We start from the raw sequence: 20,121 nt of genomic DNA, 5'->3' as shown, positions 1-20,121 counted from the left end.
CTCAAGACTGGAAGAGCCCTGCTCTCCAGCCTGTGTCCAAAATTAAAGAAAAAAAACTCAGCACAGCTATGTGCTGGAAACTATAGGCTTCAAATATTCCACTTCACCCTCTTCCCCCCTGATGGAAGTGGTTCACTTGGTCTGATTACTATGCTACCCATAGGACTACACTCTCGCCTTCTGGGTCCAAATAGGATAGAACTATCTTTTCTTGACCCCCCTTCCATAGGGGTCTATTGCGTACACCATCTGGCTACCTACTTATAGCAGCTCCAGGAGTTGTCTCCATCCCTTATACCCCCTTCCCCCATACCTTTCCCACTCATATCCTTTATCTTGTACTATACCCTTGTCTCTGTTCTTGTGGTATGATATGTTTTAGTATGTGTTAACAATACCTGATGCTTTTAAATGCCACTTAACCTTTGATTGTTCATACATAGGTATATTTACTCTGTCATATGTCACATGTGTTGTTTTTATTCTTTTTCTTTGGAAAATCTAATAAAAAGCTTTTTGTGTTACAAAAAAAAAGCCTAGTACAATGAGGGAGGTCAAAGCTGCGGAGAAGCACCTGATAAAGTTTATCAGACATGCAGGATACCCGGGAAGCATGATTGTGCACGCCTGCATCGGCTGAGACATCTGCACTCAAAGATCAGAATTGGTTAGCTGTAAAATTGGATAACAACTGTAAAGCTAAATAAAATTGTTTGAATCAATGAATCAATACACAGTAACTAACTATTCAGCTTAAATCAATGGGTATAACTGTTTGACTAGCCATAGCTAGGTGTCAGCGTGTTTAATGGATTTTGTTAGACGTATTCAGGTCGGAATACATGAAACTGTCTCCACAATGCAGTGAAATGTCAAATTTCTGTTTCAGGCCAGTTGTAAATCTTGTGATAACTGGTTACAGACAGCGTTTACATATACCTATCTGATTGTCTTGTTGAGAAGGAAAGGGGGGTCCCTATGAGGCGTGATCCAGACACGGCTTCTTATTATGTAATAAATACAAATATGTGTATTTGTAAAGGAGTGAGGGGGTGGGGGTAAATGACGGAAGAACTGGAAGAGTGGACAACCATGACAAAATGAGGTATACTAGTACAAAGTGGTAAGTCGATTTATTCTGAAATAGAAAAGGGTATTACAGCTTCAGTATGGATAGTGTGTGTACTCTCTGTGTGTACTTAGATATGGAGAAAACGTCCTTGTCACTGACAAGTAAATCAATCAATAATAAGCCCTATATTAAGGCTTAAGCTACACCTGTACTCTGTGTTACTGTAGTATCTTGTAACTGGTGAACAAGCTTGGTTTTAAAATGTATTTTATCTGGAAATTTTAGTTAGGCACAAGTTGAAACCAGGATTTTAACCAAGCTATTGAGATAACTTATGCCTATTGATCCATTTTTATCCCTCCAATATATGCTTCCTTTGTTACAATAATGAATGAATGCCTATAAAAGCATGTGTAGGGCAACACTATTTTGTGTGTAGATCTTTGTAGAAGCATGGAATGGGAGGATTTAAAGAACATCACAGCACTGCATTAAATAGTAAAAGAACCACTGTTACGAACATGGTATACTATTCACATGCCCAGCACTGGATGAGCAGACAACAGTAAGTATAATAAAATAAAGCAATATAACTAGGACACTGTTTATTAGCAATGTCTAGAAATGTAGGTTTCATGAGTTTCTGGCTCCCTACTGATCAAAAAAAGCCAAGCTTCCATTAATGGAAATACACAAAAAAACTCACCTTCTCGTTTGGCCATTACTGGAGAATAAAGCCTGGTACATTAAGCCAAACAAGCAGAACCAAAGTGCTGCCGGTGCCATTATCCGAGAATCACTGAGAGATTTAATAAGAGGTATGCAGCCCATTGACCAATCAAAGCACAGCCACCATGGGCACAGCAGCAGCCAGCCATTTAAGGAATAATAGTAATTATAGTTTATTACCTGTCATTAAGAGAAAAAGAATTCAATGTCTCATATTAAATGTTAACAGAATTATCAATACAGGTGCACTTCCCTGTACATGTGCATTGTACACAGGTCAAAAAAAACGTCTGCAACCCATTTTTCTAGATCACAAAATCTGACAAATTGTACATTTCTCGTTCCATCAGTGTTCATTGTATATTTGGGTTTAAATAATCTAGTATTTAAATACTGCTACATGAATATAGACTTCACATAGAGCTAAATTGTTACATGTAAAGTAATCTTTAAATATGTACACTATATGGGCCTGATTCATTAAGGAACTTAAATTAAGAAGTTTCTTATTTAAGTCTCCTGGACAAAACCATGTTACAATGCAAGGTGTGCAAATTAGTATTCTGTTTTGCACATATGTTAAATACTGACTGTTTTTTCATGTAGCACACAAATATCAACTTTAAATTTCAGTGTACAAATAAGCTATCAAGTATTTGTATGCTACATGAAAAAAATCAGTCAGTATTTAACTTATGTACAAAACAGAACACTAATTTTCACCCCTTGCATTGTAACATGGTTTGTCCAGGAGCCTTAAATAAGAAACCTCTTAAATTAAGTACCTTAATGAATCAGGCCCTATGTATTTAAATCATGCTCTTTTAATGAAAGGGAAAGGTAATAACTATTCTGCAGTATTACTTTCCTAAGTGTAGATGTTGTATACTGGGGAATGGTATTAAATGTGGGACAATTACTCTAGGATACAAGAGAGATCAGTATTAAATGTAATAATTACAGTTGGACATGTAATACCAGAGTATTCTCAAAAAATGATGTAATAAGGGCAGCTGAACACAATGCAAACAAAAACAGTGCTAAATGCTTTATGTTTTACTCCCAGCAACCCTTTTCTCAAACACACACACAATTAATACATAAAGTGTCAGAAATGGGGAGATTACAAATCGTGATATACAAAAAAAAATGTACTACTGCACAAATGGAACAGAGCCCTATTTGTGAGAGCTTACAGCATAAAAAGTTGGCAAATATGCAAGACTAGCTTAGGACATAAATTGGTTATGTAAGGTGTTGCACTAGGAAGGCAACCACCTGACCCACTGACCTTGCCTAATCTTTACCATTTGACATCACCAATAAAGTTTTATTCTATAGGAACAAAGCTTCTCAGTCACCCCTTATACTGGGATGAGTGTGGCCGCTCTCTGATCTGGAGCTTATAACCATTATCTACTTTATGTGTAAACCTCACATGAATTATTTCTGTTCTCTGTTCAAATAAGAATGCATTTAATTCCAACTTCCTAATCACAACTTGCAAGTATAGGTTTTGCTACTTTACAGCAAAATGAAATTAGTGACCAATGTAAAAATAGTCTGCAGTAACAAAAGTGGATTTTATGTGCTGTCATTGTAGCAGTGATAAACCTACAGCGGAGCACTGCGGACCCCTTGAGGAGTCTTTTAAATAAGTGATAATAATACTATAGCACTGGGCTGCTAGCACAACAACTGGAGAAAATAGAGATGAACAAAGTACTCACTCTCACAAGTGGGTTACCAGCAAAAGATGCTGGGTTGTCAACATCAGTAAATGCTGGTGGTCCTGTGCCCATTATACGCCAGCGTACATAAAGCATACATATCCCCCCAGCGGCCAAAATGCTTATCCTTGAAAACAATCCTTTTTTTAAAAATGATAAATTCTGTTAAAAAAAAATATAAAATTAAAAACAATCAAAGTATGTTCATGATGTCAGAATTTTACAAACACCTAAACAAGAGCGTCTTCCTATGGACTCACATCCTATGTAGTGAATAAGGTAACACACAGCACATTTAGCAAAAGATCCAATCTCTAGTTTGCTTCAGTTCTTTCAACAAAGGATACCTGGGACACAACATAATGATTGCTAGTAGCTAGTTTTTCACATACTTGTGTTTACTTCTGCAGAAATACTTTTAAATGCAAACAATATTTGTGTACATCTCATAGGAGATTGTGACCATTTCTGTGCTATGTTCAAATAAGAATCTATTTTATTCCAAGTAACTTCCTAAACACACCTTGCAAAATATGGATTTGGCGACTTGATAGCAAAATGTGTTTGGCTATGTATTCCCACAGCAACATGAAAATCAAAGGGCAGAAGAGATTTTTTTCCTTTAATAAAAAGACTTCTTTCAAGAATGCAACTGAGCGACAGACATGAGATCACACTGTGCGGTAACTGAGGAGCCCAGAATCTGTTCTGAATAGGAAATGTGAAACTGAATACACTCACCTCTGGGGTTCTGTCCCTGTGCAGTACCTTCTGGATACATTCCAGCAAGTTTAACTTGCAGATTACAAAGACATCAAATACAGCATTCAAACCCTAGAAAAGACAATAATCTTTTGTCATTTCCAAGGACCATTAACTTGAATGCGGGGGTGGGGGAATGTAAAATATTTAAATTCCACATTAATAAATCAAACCCTTTTTTTTTGGGTGTAATAAAGATGGATGCTTGGAAAAAAAATCCCTTCGATAACAGTTCATGTATCGCGAGCATGGATTTAGAAGTTAGAAATCTCCAAAAAGAAGAATAGTTCAACAAAACCTAAATGGCCGATTTCTACACCCTCTTATCTTGCACAAATATATAATATACAGTTACTAAGTGGTACATTATTTTTCTTACCAAGACAGTTATGCCTTGCTCTTTGCACAACATGGCAATTGCACCAAGAAAGACACTAAACAGTACCCAAAATACAGACGTACATTCTTCTTTATTGACTGTGGGAGAAAAAAAGAAAAGAAAAAGTCATAACTCCTGTCCCTCATTGCAAGCAACTAACAATGTAAGCAGTTATTATTAAATACTAAAATGTATTAATAGTCTATCATTTTTTGTTTTTGCTTCTTCCAAATAAAAACTAGCTGCTAAAATGTTGCTATAGCTCTTTCAAGTTTTACATCATAGGCCCCACCAGAGCCACACTTATGTGTGCGCACCAAGATGATGTAGAATACCTGTGACCAGAGGCAGAACTAGTGAGCTGTGAGCCCAAGTGCAGAGAAGCGGGGAGGAAGGAACCAGAGCCACACTTATGTGTGCGCAGAAAGATGATGTAGAGTACGTATGACCAGAGGCAGAACTAGCGAGCTGTGGGCCCAGGTGCAGAGAAGTGGGGAGGAAGGAACCAGAGCCCACAGCTCCCTAGCTCCCCTGCAGCGGGCCCCATAAACTCCATGGGCCCAGGTGCACCAATGGAAGTTCCACCACTGCATTTGACTACATATATATTTCATATGTTTCTGCATCAAGAATAAATCACTTAAAAATTGGGGAAGACATTGTTATTAAGCGAGATAATTTGGCATATATCCTAAACACAAATGCAGATAATTAGATTGCTTCATACAATAACAAATCAATAAATTGACTCAAAGGAGATGGCACAAAAAGTAAGGGACAACTATGCATCCAGTCCTCAACAATGGGTGCTGGAAATGGTCCCCACTGCAAAATACTTTACAAGTGGATTAATAAAGTGTTAATTCCAGTATATCTGTATTTTATTTCAAATAATCAATAACAAATTATAGAGCGGCTGCGTGCAGTTAGTTAAAAAAACAACAACTGTAATACACCTAAGTAGTTTTGGAATGTTGCATTGGAGGATAAACTATATAGTATTACCATTCCTTAGGTGTCCAAATATCGTTAAAACTAATTTATATATTTATAATTAATATAAGTTCCTCACTGGATCCTGACATATTGTGGAGAAAGTTTATCCCTCGTCACGGACTCCGAGAACTAAATAGGCTGCTCTACTAGCATCAAAGTGTGTATACTTTTACACCCCACTTTTTATTATTAAACAATTAATTCCAGAATATTTGTCACCATGAATGTTTCCGGTTTTCAGTGAGTACAACACAACATTGGCCAAATTCAGATGCATCATCTTTAACAATCCCAGAATATCAATAGTACTTTTAGTTTTAATGCTCTTTCAAAAGTATGGGACTGTCAGCAAACCAGATACAGTCTTTTAGATGCCAGAAAAACCTCTAACACAATTTCGTTACCCTTTAGTAAATCCATATAATGGTATTCATACAAGTTAAATGACATCCATTATAAATAAAAAAAAAAAAAGCAGTGGAATGACAGGATTGCATACTGAGGAAACTGCACCAAGCTCCTGAAAGTTTAGGTTTCAATAATTCCACATATTACCAAACATATCTATTGGTACTATCCTCTGGTCTGAATGTCCATAAAAGTCACGTTCGCTCAGGGTAGCAAAAAATGGCAGGATGTATATGTTCCTTTAGCTCACATGCCCTGGTCATTAGCATCACTTTAAACTCTCATATGTGGGTATTAACCACTGTCTTAAAACTGGCCACAGAGCATAAATTCTTCAGACACATCATCAGTGCTGCCACATGTCAAATAGAGGCCTCTTGGAAAAGCTCCACACCACCAACACTTCAGATGGTCTGCAGTCGGATCTGGCATACTTACCAAATGGAGCACATTACCAGTGTGCTGAGGGGCTCCTCCGTCTCCTTCTACAAAGTCTGGTCCTCATGGGCCTTATATCATAACCAACCTCCACTCCAGTTTTAGTGTAATCTGAGCATGGAATGATATTTCTAAACAAGTTTATTTTTTCGCTTACTTGATACGTGAACCCTTAACCCCCCATCCCTTCCTCTGGTCCCTACATGTCCACCCTTAATTCATTACCCCCTTCCCCCTCTATATCCTATAACCCTGAAATGCTAAAACAACATCTTTACAGTACTAGATAAATACGCAATTATCTCCTGAATACGAGGGTACCATGAGAGTGTTTAAGTGTTATGTTGTATGTAAACACGTGTTATCTGTCACTGATTAACCTCTCGAGATTCTGTAATGCCTTTTCTACTGGAAAAAGATGCTTCTAATAAAAAGTTTTTTAAAAAAACAAACTGGCCACAAGTTGTGATCCCATCGTTCGGCACAACTGCTCAACACCTGGGTATGCAGTCAATAGCCCCTACATGTAAGAGGTTGCCACCTCCTGCTCTCGCCCTCTTAGGTCTACCTCTGACCCGCGCCTTGTCTCGTCTCTGGTAACCACCTCCCACTCCCGCCTACAATACTTCTCCCGTGCTGCTCCCCACTAATGGAATTCCCTACCACGCCCCAATCAGGATTTCCCACAGCCTTCAAATCTTTAAATGTTCTGTAAAAACCCATCTCTTTGTTTTAAAGCTTATTTTATGCCTGAATATACAATTCACACTAATACATCCTCACAACTGTCCCAATCTCCACTCTAAGCCACACTTGTTCCCCTTGTTTCAGCTGCGCCCTCTTCCACATAGAATGTAAGCTCTCTAATGAGCAGGGTCCTTCATAACCTTTGTTTTCATGTCTGCATTTATTTTGTCTACCTTGTATGTTCAGGGGCGAACGCAGGGTTTAGAAGGGGGGGTTTCCGCTGCTGCGCATGCGCAGCAGCTCCATTTCAGCGAGGCTGAATTCTACAGCAGCCGCGGCGCTGTCAAGAAGCATCCGCGGCAGTGCTGTATTATACTAAAATACAGCACTGCCGCGGGCACTTCTTTGACAGCGCCGCGGCTGCTGTACAGTATCGTTGGTTCCCGGAGAGGAGGGGTTTCTGGAGAACCAGAAACCCCCCCTGCGTGCGCCACTGATGTCCCTGTTTTATGTATGTCCTGTTTTCCCTATTGTACGGCACTGCGGAGCGCTGTGGCACCTTACAAATCTACAACAACAATAATAATAATAATCAGTACAGATTAGTTCAATTTAAATTCAGTTTGGAAAGTATGAATTTGCAGCTTCTTAGCCCATATTCTCCGGATATATAATCTCATTACTAAGAAAGACGTGACATGCACTTTAAATACTAATCATAAATCAGTGATCAAATCTGGTCTCTAAAAATGTAATTTATGGTACTTAATAACTTGCCAAAAGTTTACATATTACTTTTCCAGCAGGGAAATAACAAAATACTCAGTTTAGAATATTAAGCTGGAACACAGTTGCTCATCAAAAAACAGATGAATTGTCACATCAGGCTTCCTCTACAGAATTTAACAGCATATATTTATGGATGTATTAGTGCTTTTATCAGAGGTGGTCATTAATCTTTTGTTCTCCTCTAACAGCAGGAATTTCTTTATGAAATTTAAAAAGGTCAGGATGATGCTATTTCTCTGCATAAAATGTAGCTATTGTGCACTTAAACCATCTTGTGTAGAACTCTGTTTTTGGTCTGGTAATGAAAGTGAAGGGCGGCAGATCAAGTTTGAAGTATTATTGTATGAGGTAGGTACATAAGTCTTTTGCTAAAAAACTTTTAAATGGCACTGTGTGATTTCTAAATGTAGAATGTCAATCTACATACTACACAGATGAAAAAAAGAAACAGCTGAAGTCGGGAGTGATGCTCATTTCTGGTAACTAATAATTACCAGGAGCCACTGTGCACAGTATTTAGCAATGCTGTCGCACAATGCTGGGGCTATGGGCTTGATTCTAACCAAGGCACTATCTAAGTGGTGTTTGGATGTTCTTCCTATCTTTGCATGGGTTTCCTCCCAAATTAACTGATTTCTGACAGAATGTACCCTAGTGTGTGCGTGTGTGTTTATGTGGTAAATAATTTAAGCTGTAAACTCAAATGGGATAGGGACTGATATAAATGATTAAATATTATCTGTGCGCCGAGTAATATGGTGGTGCTATACAAATAAAGTATAATAATAATAATACTAATAATTATAATAAAATAATCATTTAAAATGATAACTGGGAAATCTCTCTCTTTGCCAAATGAAAACCTTTCTTAGGACCAGGGCCGGATTAACCCGAGGTCTAACTGGGCTATAGCCCAGGGGCCTCGGGCATCCAGGGGGCCCTTCAAAGTCCTCGGCAGCATTATTGATCGGTCCGGGGGCGGGGGCGCCCCCAGCCCGATCAATGCTGCTGAGCACTGTCAGTGTAGTCCTCCGTCCCCGGCACTCAGTAATCTGCTTACTGAGGAGATCTCGCTAGTGAACTCTCGCGAGATCTCCTCAGTAAGGAGCTTACAGCGCGCCAGGGACGGAGGACTACAGTGACAGGTAAGCACTTGGGGGGGGGGCCCTCACGGGGTACGGCGGGTGGCTCACATTGGGGCCCTCACGGGGGAATGGAGGCGCCCTTAGCCCAGGGGCCTCCATTCCCTTAATCCAGCCCTGCTTAGGACCCACGCTATTGCTCAATTACAAACCTTTCTTAGGACCCACGCTATTGCTCAATTACAAACCTTTCTTTGGACCCACGCTATTGCTCAATTACAAACCTTTCTTAGGACCCACGCTATTGCTCAATTACAAATCTCCAAAGTCTCACAGGCAACAGGGCTTGGAGAATGGTGAAACTGAACAGAGTTTGTGCAGATAAAAAAAGAATAATAAAAAGAATAAAAAGAATTGGGGAATGCTGTGGCCAATTCAATCAAGTGTGTCCTGACAAGTAGCATAAACCCAAAAATGTACAATTGTTAAAGTGCTGCATTATGGTGAATTCCGTCAATGAGGCTTCAAAACTCAAAAGCTCTTTAATGGGACTATTACAATTTTACAAGATGAAAGAAAGGATCCAGAAGGAAATGTCCTTTTCCCAGCTGTGCACTATATTAACATACAATAAATGGAAATCTATTTTTAATATATTATATATACATACACAAACAAACACATATAGTATATTACTATTATTAATACTGTAACTCTAATTTAGAATAAAATAGGAATACTTACTTCCTGGTAGGGCTTTACAGTATCCAAGAAAGGATAAAACAACAAAAAATGCACAAAGCAGATCTGCCCTGCCAACAATTCCTGCGACCTATAAAGAAAACAAGATAAGAAGGTCCATGAAAAATAGAAAATTGCTTAATTCTGAAAATGTACTCACTGTAAGTGTGCTCATAAATTTACAGTAGCTGCCAACAGTTCATAACTTCCAAGGACAGATACAGGTATTGAACATTTGCCCTTGACAATGTCATTACTTTTTCACATTGCACAGTGCCCCTTTTCTTGTTCTGAGTGTTGTATGTTCTGTAAGCTGGTGCAATTTTTAAATAAGTGTATAATGTGTATTTTGTCTTGTAATTTACAAGTGTTGAGATTTCTTAAATGACCCCCACATTTGGGCAACCCACCCACCTTGACCTGCCCCCAATCATTTAGCAAATAGGGGGTACCCACTCCATAACCTGACGCCAGGAGCAATATGCTAATCAGCACTGGATGGATTCAGACCTTCCAATCGGTAAGCTCCCACCTTCAGACAATGTGGAGTGCATGCTTGACTTTTAACAAGTCGAAAACTATTTTACGAGACGCTATGTGGACTGAATAGTGTATACCTTGAACGGAATTTCCTTGTAAGTGGCCACAAAATATTTTTTCACATGAGTAGTGATTAATTAAGCAATCACGCGAGTGTGGTTGAACTACCTCAGTATTGAAGGTTTATCCGATATATTACACATGATACACATGTTGATTGGATATTGAATAGGAGATTTATGTATTTTGTTTATACGTTTTTTTATTGATTATATTGTTTTATAATAAATGTTAATTTGCCTTTTCTTATCATATATCTCTTCTTGTTCTTTTGGGTAATACTCCAGTGAGATATTTTTTATTTTATACACATTTTTTATTACTTCTATTATCAGAATAGGTTTCTCTGCAGCGCAACCCTCCCCCCTCTTTTTTCTCTTTTTCAACCTAGTGTTGAAGGTGGTTTTCATGCAATTAACCATGGGTTTGCAGCAGCTGAGAACCTTGTTTATTGAGTGTGTCTCTGTATATTTATATTTTTTTATGACTATTTTTTATCATTTTTTCCTCATCTCTCTCCAGTGTGCGCCTTTAACCCCCAGTGGGATATTGTGTCTTGCTGTAGTTCATAACAGCTTCCCCACAAATCGATTTTGCACATGGAAGATTAAGTTATAAAACATCCTAGACTATCAGCTTCATGCTAAATTGGTTCAAAACTTGTTTAGCAACAAAAAAAACAAAAAACTATGTGGAATTGAGGCATTAAATCCCCTACTACAAACTATTTACTCCTGTCCTTGGCCCCTCCTTAGTGCAGGGCTTTATAGAGAAGCCCTGCCAGAGAAATGGCTTCCCAAGGTATCGGAAAGTCCACTGTTAAATACCGTCCCTCTTCCTGTTTGTAGATTAGAAGAAGTGGCAGACAGATATCAGGGATCCACACATTACACAGAATGATAATATAATTTGAGTGTCTATGTAGTTCTCTTTCTTTATGAAAGTATAATGCACAACAGATGCTTAGAGACTGTTTGGCCACTGCTGGTGCTCCATAATCTGTGGAAGTGAAAAAATCCCAAACCTACTTTCTATGCTTTTAGATATAGGGCACGGTTTGTTAATATTTAATAGTAATAAAAATAATGAATTTTCAGTTAATGTTTTTCGATCTGTTTTATTGATATGGAACAAATGTGTTCAAACTGCTGTGTGTCTTATTTTACACTGACGCAATCATATCAATGGCTCTTGAGAGGAAATAGAGAACATACTTACACATTCTGTATGTACTGGATGCACCGCAAACAACAAGGCACTTAGCAATGCTGCTTTGGGAGCATAGATTATTTTCTTTCCTTTGTCGCTTGTTCCACCGAACAATAATGAAAAGACATCAAACATCAGAACAGACACTACACAATGCAAGATTATATTGCCTACATGAAATCCGATTGGGTGCAAACCTCCAGCAAGACTGTAATTGATTCTGCAATAAAGTAAAAAAATTATACCTTTTTTAATTACAACAGTGTGCAGCTGAGGAATACTATATATATATATACGATATGATATAACATTTTGTATAATCAGTGCATAGATCAGTACATAGATTATCTGGAGAATGTTCTCTGGGTGGAAAACAATCACTTGGTACTTCAGAGACATATAGGCATGTATCCAAAGTGGAAAATGACATTTTAAGAAACAAATCTTCGTTTGGGAGGCTGTAATCTCAGCAGTAAAATCATTCAGGTACAGAGACTTGGTTTGGTTGATGCGAGAACTGCTCACTAGGTCTGGGAGTTGTGTCTTTGGCTGTCGTCTGATGTTACTCCCAGAAGATGAAGACAAAAATCATGGTACAGAAAGCCACCTCTATGCGTGTTGTATTTGTTTGCTCTATACTTCATACCTCCCTCGTCGGTCTCTCCGTCAACAGGGGAATGACCACAGCCTGGGAGGGTGTGCATTGTTAGGCTGCCCCATTCTCTCCTCCCCTCCAAAACCCTTCCATTGCCTTACACCACATCCGATCAACAATGCTCTCCCATGCAGAGCAGCAGTGGACAGAATCTCCCTCAGCTTTCCCACCGATCAGGATGGTGGGGCCAAGCACTCTCTGGACTTCAAATGTAAAACTTTAATCCTTATATATTTCAGTAACGGAAGGTAACTATTATCATGGTACATAAAAGTGTATAAACATTAACCTCCATTAATAGCCCATTTACGTACCCATACTCACTAGCGTTGCAGAACAGCAGTTGATGGGATCTAGACACATTCCCATATGCATACACACACATCTAGCACATCATCATCATTTATTTATATAGCGCCACTAATTCCACAGCGCTGTACAGAGAATATTTGTCACTCACATCAGTCCCTGCCCTATTGGAGCTTACAGTCTAAATTCCCTAACACACTTAGACAGAAACACAGACTAGGTTCAATTTGATAGCAGTTAATTAACCTACTAGTATGTTTTTTTGGAGTGTTGGGGGAAACCGGAGCACCCGGAAGAAACCCACGTAAACACGGGGAGAACATACAAACTACATTGATAAATGTTCTGCTCCACTTATCAATAGCCCATTCATTTCAGTGGGTATGCTACATGCAGAAAACCAACTTTGATTAACTGGTCAGAGGAGAATGGTCAGACTGGTTCAAGTTGGCAGAAAGGTGTCAGTAACTCAAATAACTATGCATTACAGCAGTGGTATGCAGAAGAGCATCTCCGAACGCAGTGAGAATTTGGCATAACCATGAATGCATGGATCCATCCTGCCTTTAGTAAACAGTGCAAGCTGGTGGAGAAATGGTATGGGGAATGTTTTCTTGGCACACATTGGGTCCGTTAATACCAACTAAGCATTGTTTAAATGCCACAGTCTACCAGAGTGTTGTTGCTGATCATGTGCATCCCTTTATGGTCACAAGCTACCCATCTTCTAATGGTTACATCCAGCAGGATAATGCACCATATGTCAAGAGTTCATTGTACTTTAATGTACTTTACTGTACCTCCACAATAACTAGATCTCTATCCAATAGAGCATGTTTGGGACATGGTGGAACAGGAGATTCATAGCAGGAATGTGCAGCTGATAGATCAGCAGCAACTGTGTGATGCTATCATGCCAATATGGACCAGAATCTCTAAGGAATGTTTCCAGCACCTTGTTGAATCCATGCCACAAAGAATTCAGGCTGCTGGAGTCAAGCTAAAGAAGTTAGTGACCTGCTCACAGACCATCAGGCACTGCCCTACTCCCACTTTTCACATTGTGTAGAGTGCGAGCAGAGCTGCATGTGACAATAAAGACATTGAAAGAGTGACATTATGTCACTCATTCAGTGGCTTAGGTTCGACTAGTGGTAGCGCCAGCCCTGCTGATCCCCAACACATATCAGCTGTGTCATATGGTCAACTATATTTTACTTCAAAAAGGGTATCATATGACCCATGTTCAAAAATAATGTATCAGGACAAGTTTTTGGTAGGCTAATTATTTATCTGTGAAACCAGACAAAATTATGTTTGCTGGTACAAGATTTAATTTATTGTACATATGGATGTAAATGCAAATCCAAAAATGTAGCTACTGGTTACACAATAATGTTCTTACAGAAACAATTGGAAGTCCAAGTGGATTGTCCATCCTCTTATGAATTTTTGGCATGTAAATGATAGGGCCAACAGGGAAATAAACCAGTAGAGGACTTACTAATCTCAGAAGACATTATCATAATTTATTTATATAGCTCCAGCAAATTCCATATTGCTTTACAATTGGGGACATCTAACCATTGGATACGGCAACATTCAATTTGGTTCTCGATTTCTCATGAAAAACATGAGCCCGTTCACTTAGGAGTGGAAAATAAGTATCAGCATCTTCAGTGTTGTCCCCAGCACCTATCTTCCGTGTGCTCCACCTGGCTGCCACTCGGCTCTTGGTGCCCAACAGGGTCCTATTATAAAATAATAAACCATTGTTTCTCCTCTTAGAACAGACACTATGTAAGCACAACTGCCAGCAGTGTGTGTTAGACCAATGACCACCAGTCTGACCAGTCCTGGCAGGTGTGGAAAATAACCTCCAACATTTTTCAATATTATTGCAAAGTATTACACAGCCCCCACCCGGCTGCTTCTTAATGCCACCTGGCTGGCAAAACTTTCTGGGGAGTATACTGATCTTGTAATTGACAACACAGCTCCAGAACTACCTTCATTTTGACTAACAATAGAACTGCAGCAGATGGCAAGTGAGGCACAGATCTCAAGGTTGCCAATGCTGAGACACATGCTAAAGCTAAATGGATCCCATTATCTCCAGAGTCCTAGCCTTTTTCTTCTAGAAGAGAATAGTTTGTGGAAGTGGCTGCACAGTTCGATTTTCATTCCATCAAGCTGGTGCATGATTTAGCAAAACGTTTCTAATCAAGATTGTTTTTTCTAAATGAGGTTTTAAAATTGCTAGTGGGTAGAGTTTGGGGGTTTTAATACTGTGGAATGCAGTACATCATTGAACTGTGGCTTTGGCTAGCCAGTGAGCTGTGGCCAACTAATGACATGACATATTCCAAACTCTGATGAAAGTCCACACATCCTTTTGAAATTTTTTTTGAGTCAAGCTGCTGATTAAACAGGAATCAGACAATCTGTGATTCATGCAGAGATGCCCTTTAAGTGATCTGTATCTTTTCTATTTAGGTATTATAATTTAAAAGTGCTAAACATAACTGGAATTTAAGCAGAGAAATTCAGAAACAACATGCAATAAAAGGCTTGCACAAACAAGCATACCATGTGAAAGGAATTAGTTGGGGCTATTTATAGATAGGTGCTTTGAGTACAGTGTATTTTCCCACCCCTAGGAGGCAGCGTAAGTTCCTGTTACACAAGTGACAAACATGCTACTAATGCTGTGGGTATTATTCCTGCATAGGAGCTAATAACCTTGTTGAAGTCGTATAATTGGATGAACGAAAGTATATTGGTTTAATATTGGTTTGCCGTGCGTGTTGCGAAGCGTACGCCACGTAACACGTGGCGTGATGCAATTGCACGGTAAAATACGCACGCACACACTCGCATTACAACCTTTAGTTATTTATACAATTCATAATGGTTTCGTTACACTATAATTTATGAGCAGATAGCATTTGGTTTATTATTAGTTTATATAATATGATTATATGTACATTTTACTGTTATTAAAGGTTTAGGTTATAAGAAAGGTGTCATATATGTTATATCATATTGAAGCCCTAATCATCAGCAGCTGTCCGGTGCAGTCGGCGAAGAGATCGCACATTGCGTACTTTAGTTATTGATATTAGGGAATAAACCTTTGTATGATGCTGGCTATGAAAGGAGCAGACCCCCTGGAGAGACGACCCCCTCCTTTGGATTCCTTAGATTGAATCAGCCTATGAACTGTTTACCCTGAAGCCACCCTGTGCCTGGACCTATGGAAGCAAGCTACGTCATCTCTATTGTTCACAATGAAACACTGACTGTATATATTAGCTGCATCCCCCATCAGGATCAGTCAACTCTGACCACAGTTATCTAACAGATACACTGTTCCATTGGGACCCATGGAAGCGCAGCGATTGCAGCGGTATGTATGTATGTAACTTTTGGTATTGGCTGTGCTGTACTGTACTTTATCACAATATAATAATGTATTGAATTGTTGATTATTTACATCTGCTAAAATAAACCACCATGTGCTTTGGAAACACATACAATTGATTGGGCAATGCTTATTTTAAAACGATAGAATTACTTTAATAACCTGTATGAATGCTGCAGGCAGTATACACGGATATCATCATCATCATTTATTTATATATATAGTGCAAGTAAATTCCATAGCGCTTTACAATTGTTGACTAACACAGTAATAAACAATACTGGGTACTACAGACAAAGAGGTAAGGTGGTCCTGCTCGCAACCTTATAATCTATGGGATATCAACATTGATTGTGACAGGAGCTCAATGTTTATACAACCAGGCTAATGAAGCAGGTAAAAGTCAGGCTTCCATGAGACAGACACATACAGGTCTACCAAGTGCCTTACTGCCACTACACTAAGGTTGCTAGATCCACTGTTTTAAATCGGAGACAACTGTAATATACATGGCTACACTGTAGTTGAGAGGATAGTAACACAGGCATACATCATGCAATTTACTTATGCACTGTCAAAGCCAAGTAAACAACTCATTATCTCACCTGAATGTTAAGACTGTGAGAGGTCTGTAGGATTTGTGACTAGCATTAGTGCTGAGTTTAGTACCCCAGAAATCATGCATCCACAGATCACCAATTGAAGTCTCTTCTCTGAGGTCCTAAAAATAAGAACAGGAAGGGCTTAAAGTCATATTTATAAAAAACATATATAGTTTATAGCTTAAACGTTTTCAAGTGCACTCATTCATCCCCACTGTCCTTGGAGAACAACTAGATAAAACAAAGGTAAAATACATTATTCCGTGTTATCATGACTTTCTACTGCAGTTTTCTTAAATATTAATGGTTAATTGTCTTATGACAAAAACAGCTTTAGCCACTACACAGCTCTGAGTATAAAGTGTTGCTGGTATAAGAAAAAAAAAAAAGCTCAAATGGCATAGCACAGCATGTCAGATATGCTTGAAGCAAAATCGCTGACAATGCCCCTCTATAAAAATCTATCAATCTACAATTTGTACAGAGATCTGTCGTTACCTAGTAAATTGGAAGCCAAATCAGTCAGACAAGTGCTGCCTTTCTACTGCGCAAGAATAATACAAGATAGAGAAGTACCACATCCTGTACACTGATGGCTTTCTCTAAAAAGGACAGAACAGATAACAAGCAGGACAGATTTATATAAAAGGGTTACTACTGCGTGTACAAAAAATAATCCTGGTATACAAAGCAATCAATCATTCAGAAATAACTGAACAAACGGAGCACAGTGTGGCTTGTGATGATACATTATGGAAATCGGGGTAGGTAATAACTAATAAAATGTCTAATCAATAACTGACGATACTCTACATAAATATACACTCTACATATTATACATAATTACTGAACTTAATCTACAATAATCTCTGGAGTTTATATGAGCACTCATTTGAATTGTAAAATATTTAAACCAATGAGGTAAACATTGGATATTAAATCTATTAAGTGCAGTGATTTATTGTGTAAAATGTTATAAAGTTAGCAGTAACATTTCAACCTACAAAACAGTCAAATGACATTTTTTTTAAACTTTAAAAATAAATAAATAAATATATTGCTGGTTATTTTTCTGAAAGAAATACATGTAAAAAACATATGAAGATTTCTATATTTTAATAATAGTGCTTGGATAACAAAGGGGACTTTTTGGTAGGTTTAAACTACAATCCAAGGGATGTGTCAAACATGTTCCAGCTGGTTTGCGTAACTTGGATAAACATCAGTAATTCATGAAGATTCAAAAGTATTGGATTCAATTACTAAATAACCATTACAATATGGAAACAACACTATCCAGATGACAAATAGGGGATTATATACAATTATATATACTATCAAAACATGAGAAATCTGAATCATCACAGATAAGTACAAGTCTTTAAGATTCCAACAATACTAATAGGTTACATACTGCAGCATCAAAAGCCCTCATAGTTTAACAGAGTAAGTGTTGAAGATTCTGAAGCTTCCAAGTTTCAGAGTGACAAGTATTAAGCGTGTTACTATACTTCATAGTTCAGCGGTATTTGCATTTAATGTTTGTAACAATAGTTACATGTTCTCCATGAAGGTGGTGACCACTGCTAGATGGCGAATGTGTTGGCGCTCCTATTATGTGGCCTGCGTTTTCTCTGACATCACACCTTGAGGATTTCAAGACCCTTTCTCAATTCTTCCTGTGCTACCTGACATTGTTTATCTGTGGTGAAACACACTTGTATCTATAATATTGTTTTTCTCTGAATTAATTGATTTGGAATTGCTATGTTTTTAGCAGTGCAAAAGCAGACATAGGGGTAAATGTATCAAGCTGAGAGTTTTCCGGCGGGTTTGAAAAGCCAATCAGATTCTAGCTATCATTTATTTAGTACATTATACAAAATGACAGCTAGAATCTGATTGGTTGCTATAGGAAACATCTCCACTTTTCAAACCCGCCGGAAAACTCTCAGCTTGATACATTTACCCCATAGTTGCATGTGTATCTGGAAAGATTGCAGAAAAACAATATCTTCCAAATTAAAACTGACAACCATCCTCTCGTTATTAGCTTGTGCAAAACCACTCATTTTACTGCAGGTGACTGATATGATTTTCCAGGTGGGTGAATACCTCCCTGTAATGTTCAGAGCATTTCCTTTAAATATTATTGTAATAAACTGAAGAGTGTGTAAAGGAGCAGGTGGTGGCCTTACTGCTGAGAGCTGGAGGCTAGAGAGGCACCTGGTTACATTGTTGATTGAGGTCCATAAGCAGAGCATGGGCTCTGCTTATGTGGTACAAATAATATTTGAGATTACGGTGTCAGCTAGCTTTCCTCTGTCCCCTTATGAGATTGACCCTCCATTTTTAATCATTGGTACAGTATAATTTTTATCAAATTTGTCAGGAGGTTACATAACCCATTAACATGGTGCCACTGCCAGTATATACAAGCAGCCTGGAGGAAGAATGTGGAGACCCTTGAAATGCTTGGTCTCAGCAGAGTGATCAAAGGTGTTACTGAGGGAGAATAGCTATTGGCATATACAATAACACAAAGGGTTAACATAATATGTAATAAATAAGACCTTATATAAGCAGTGTATAATGTATGCAAGTAACCTATGGCAGACAACCTAATCACATGCTGCATTCATGGGAAACGTATTAACACACCTTATTATTAATGATCGCTTCAGAGTCATCAAACACAAAGTTGCCATTATAGCTATTCGCAAAGCACACAAGTGATAGCAATCCAATTAGGAATTTAGCCCAGAATGTAGAAAGGTTAAACAATGGAATATCTTGACCCAGAGCTTCTGCTGGTGCCATGGTATGCATTCATGCCAAACTCTGCACTTCAGCATTCTGTACGGTCACAAACCTAGGAAATAAGACATATTTAATTACATCATAAAGTGTGTTGCCTGTCACTTTACATTGAAAAAAAAAAATCACAAGAAATTATTTGTTTTTTAAATAGAGCAAACTCAAAATATCCCTTCATTCCATTTTTAAGAAGTGTGTATAATAATATTACACAAGAAGTGGCAGCTCAGTTGGGGTTCCAATAAGATTTCAGTTACCGTTAGATGCATATTTGTTTGATTTGTGCCCTTCATATGTCCAGTGCTAGCTGCAGTTTCTAGGATGTCCTCCTCCTATAACTCAGTCCTCCCTTTGTAAAATCACTCTGTGGAGGAGACATATAAAGCTGCCACAATAAGGAAAGCTTCTAAGCTGGAATGCATTTGCATTTCAGTACAAAACTTATGCCCAGGGAGAAGGTCTCATGGTCTGAGAACTCTCAGATCATGAGAAACAAAATTCTCTGGTCTGATGAGACAAAGATTGAACTGCCAGGTTTCATGTTTGGAGGGAACCAAGCACCGCTCATCACCGGGCCAATACCATCCCTACAGTGAGGCATGGTGGTGGCAGCATCATGCTGTGGGGATATTTATCAGCGGCAGGAACTGGGAGACTAGTCAGGATAGAGGGAAAGATGAATGCAGCAATGT

General features: G+C 38.5%; 1 protein-coding gene across 3 annotated transcripts in view; it reads right to left on the bottom strand.

The window, feature by feature from the left end:
• The window catches only part of TMTC4 (transmembrane O-mannosyltransferase targeting cadherins 4), a 44,400-nt gene that overhangs the window by 15,252 nt on the left and 9,027 nt on the right, over positions 1 to 20,121 (bottom strand). For all 3 annotated transcript variants that reach the window (XM_075199959.1, XM_075199960.1, XM_075199958.1), the window contains exons 2-9: positions 19,274 to 19,484; positions 16,616 to 16,731; positions 11,632 to 11,842; positions 9,817 to 9,904; positions 4,673 to 4,770; positions 4,273 to 4,365; positions 3,532 to 3,693; positions 1,779 to 1,981 (exon numbers count right to left, since the gene is read on the bottom strand). In XM_075199959.1, coding sequence (XP_075056060.1) covers positions 1,779 to 1,981; positions 3,532 to 3,693; positions 4,273 to 4,365; positions 4,673 to 4,770; positions 9,817 to 9,904; positions 11,632 to 11,842; positions 16,616 to 16,731; positions 19,274 to 19,441 — 1,139 coding nt within the window. In that variant the 5' untranslated portion in view covers positions 19,442 to 19,484. The remainder of the gene's footprint in view (positions 1 to 1,778; positions 1,982 to 3,531; positions 3,694 to 4,272; positions 4,366 to 4,672; positions 4,771 to 9,816; positions 9,905 to 11,631; positions 11,843 to 16,615; positions 16,732 to 19,273; positions 19,485 to 20,121) is intronic.

This window comes from Mixophyes fleayi, chromosome 2 (genome assembly GCF_038048845.1).
Source record: "Mixophyes fleayi isolate aMixFle1 chromosome 2, aMixFle1.hap1, whole genome shotgun sequence".
In the NCBI taxonomy this organism is placed as follows: domain Eukaryota; kingdom Metazoa; phylum Chordata; class Amphibia; order Anura; family Limnodynastidae; genus Mixophyes; species Mixophyes fleayi.
Note: the sequence above shows the minus strand (reverse complement) of the source record. Positions and strands in the feature narration are given on the sequence as shown.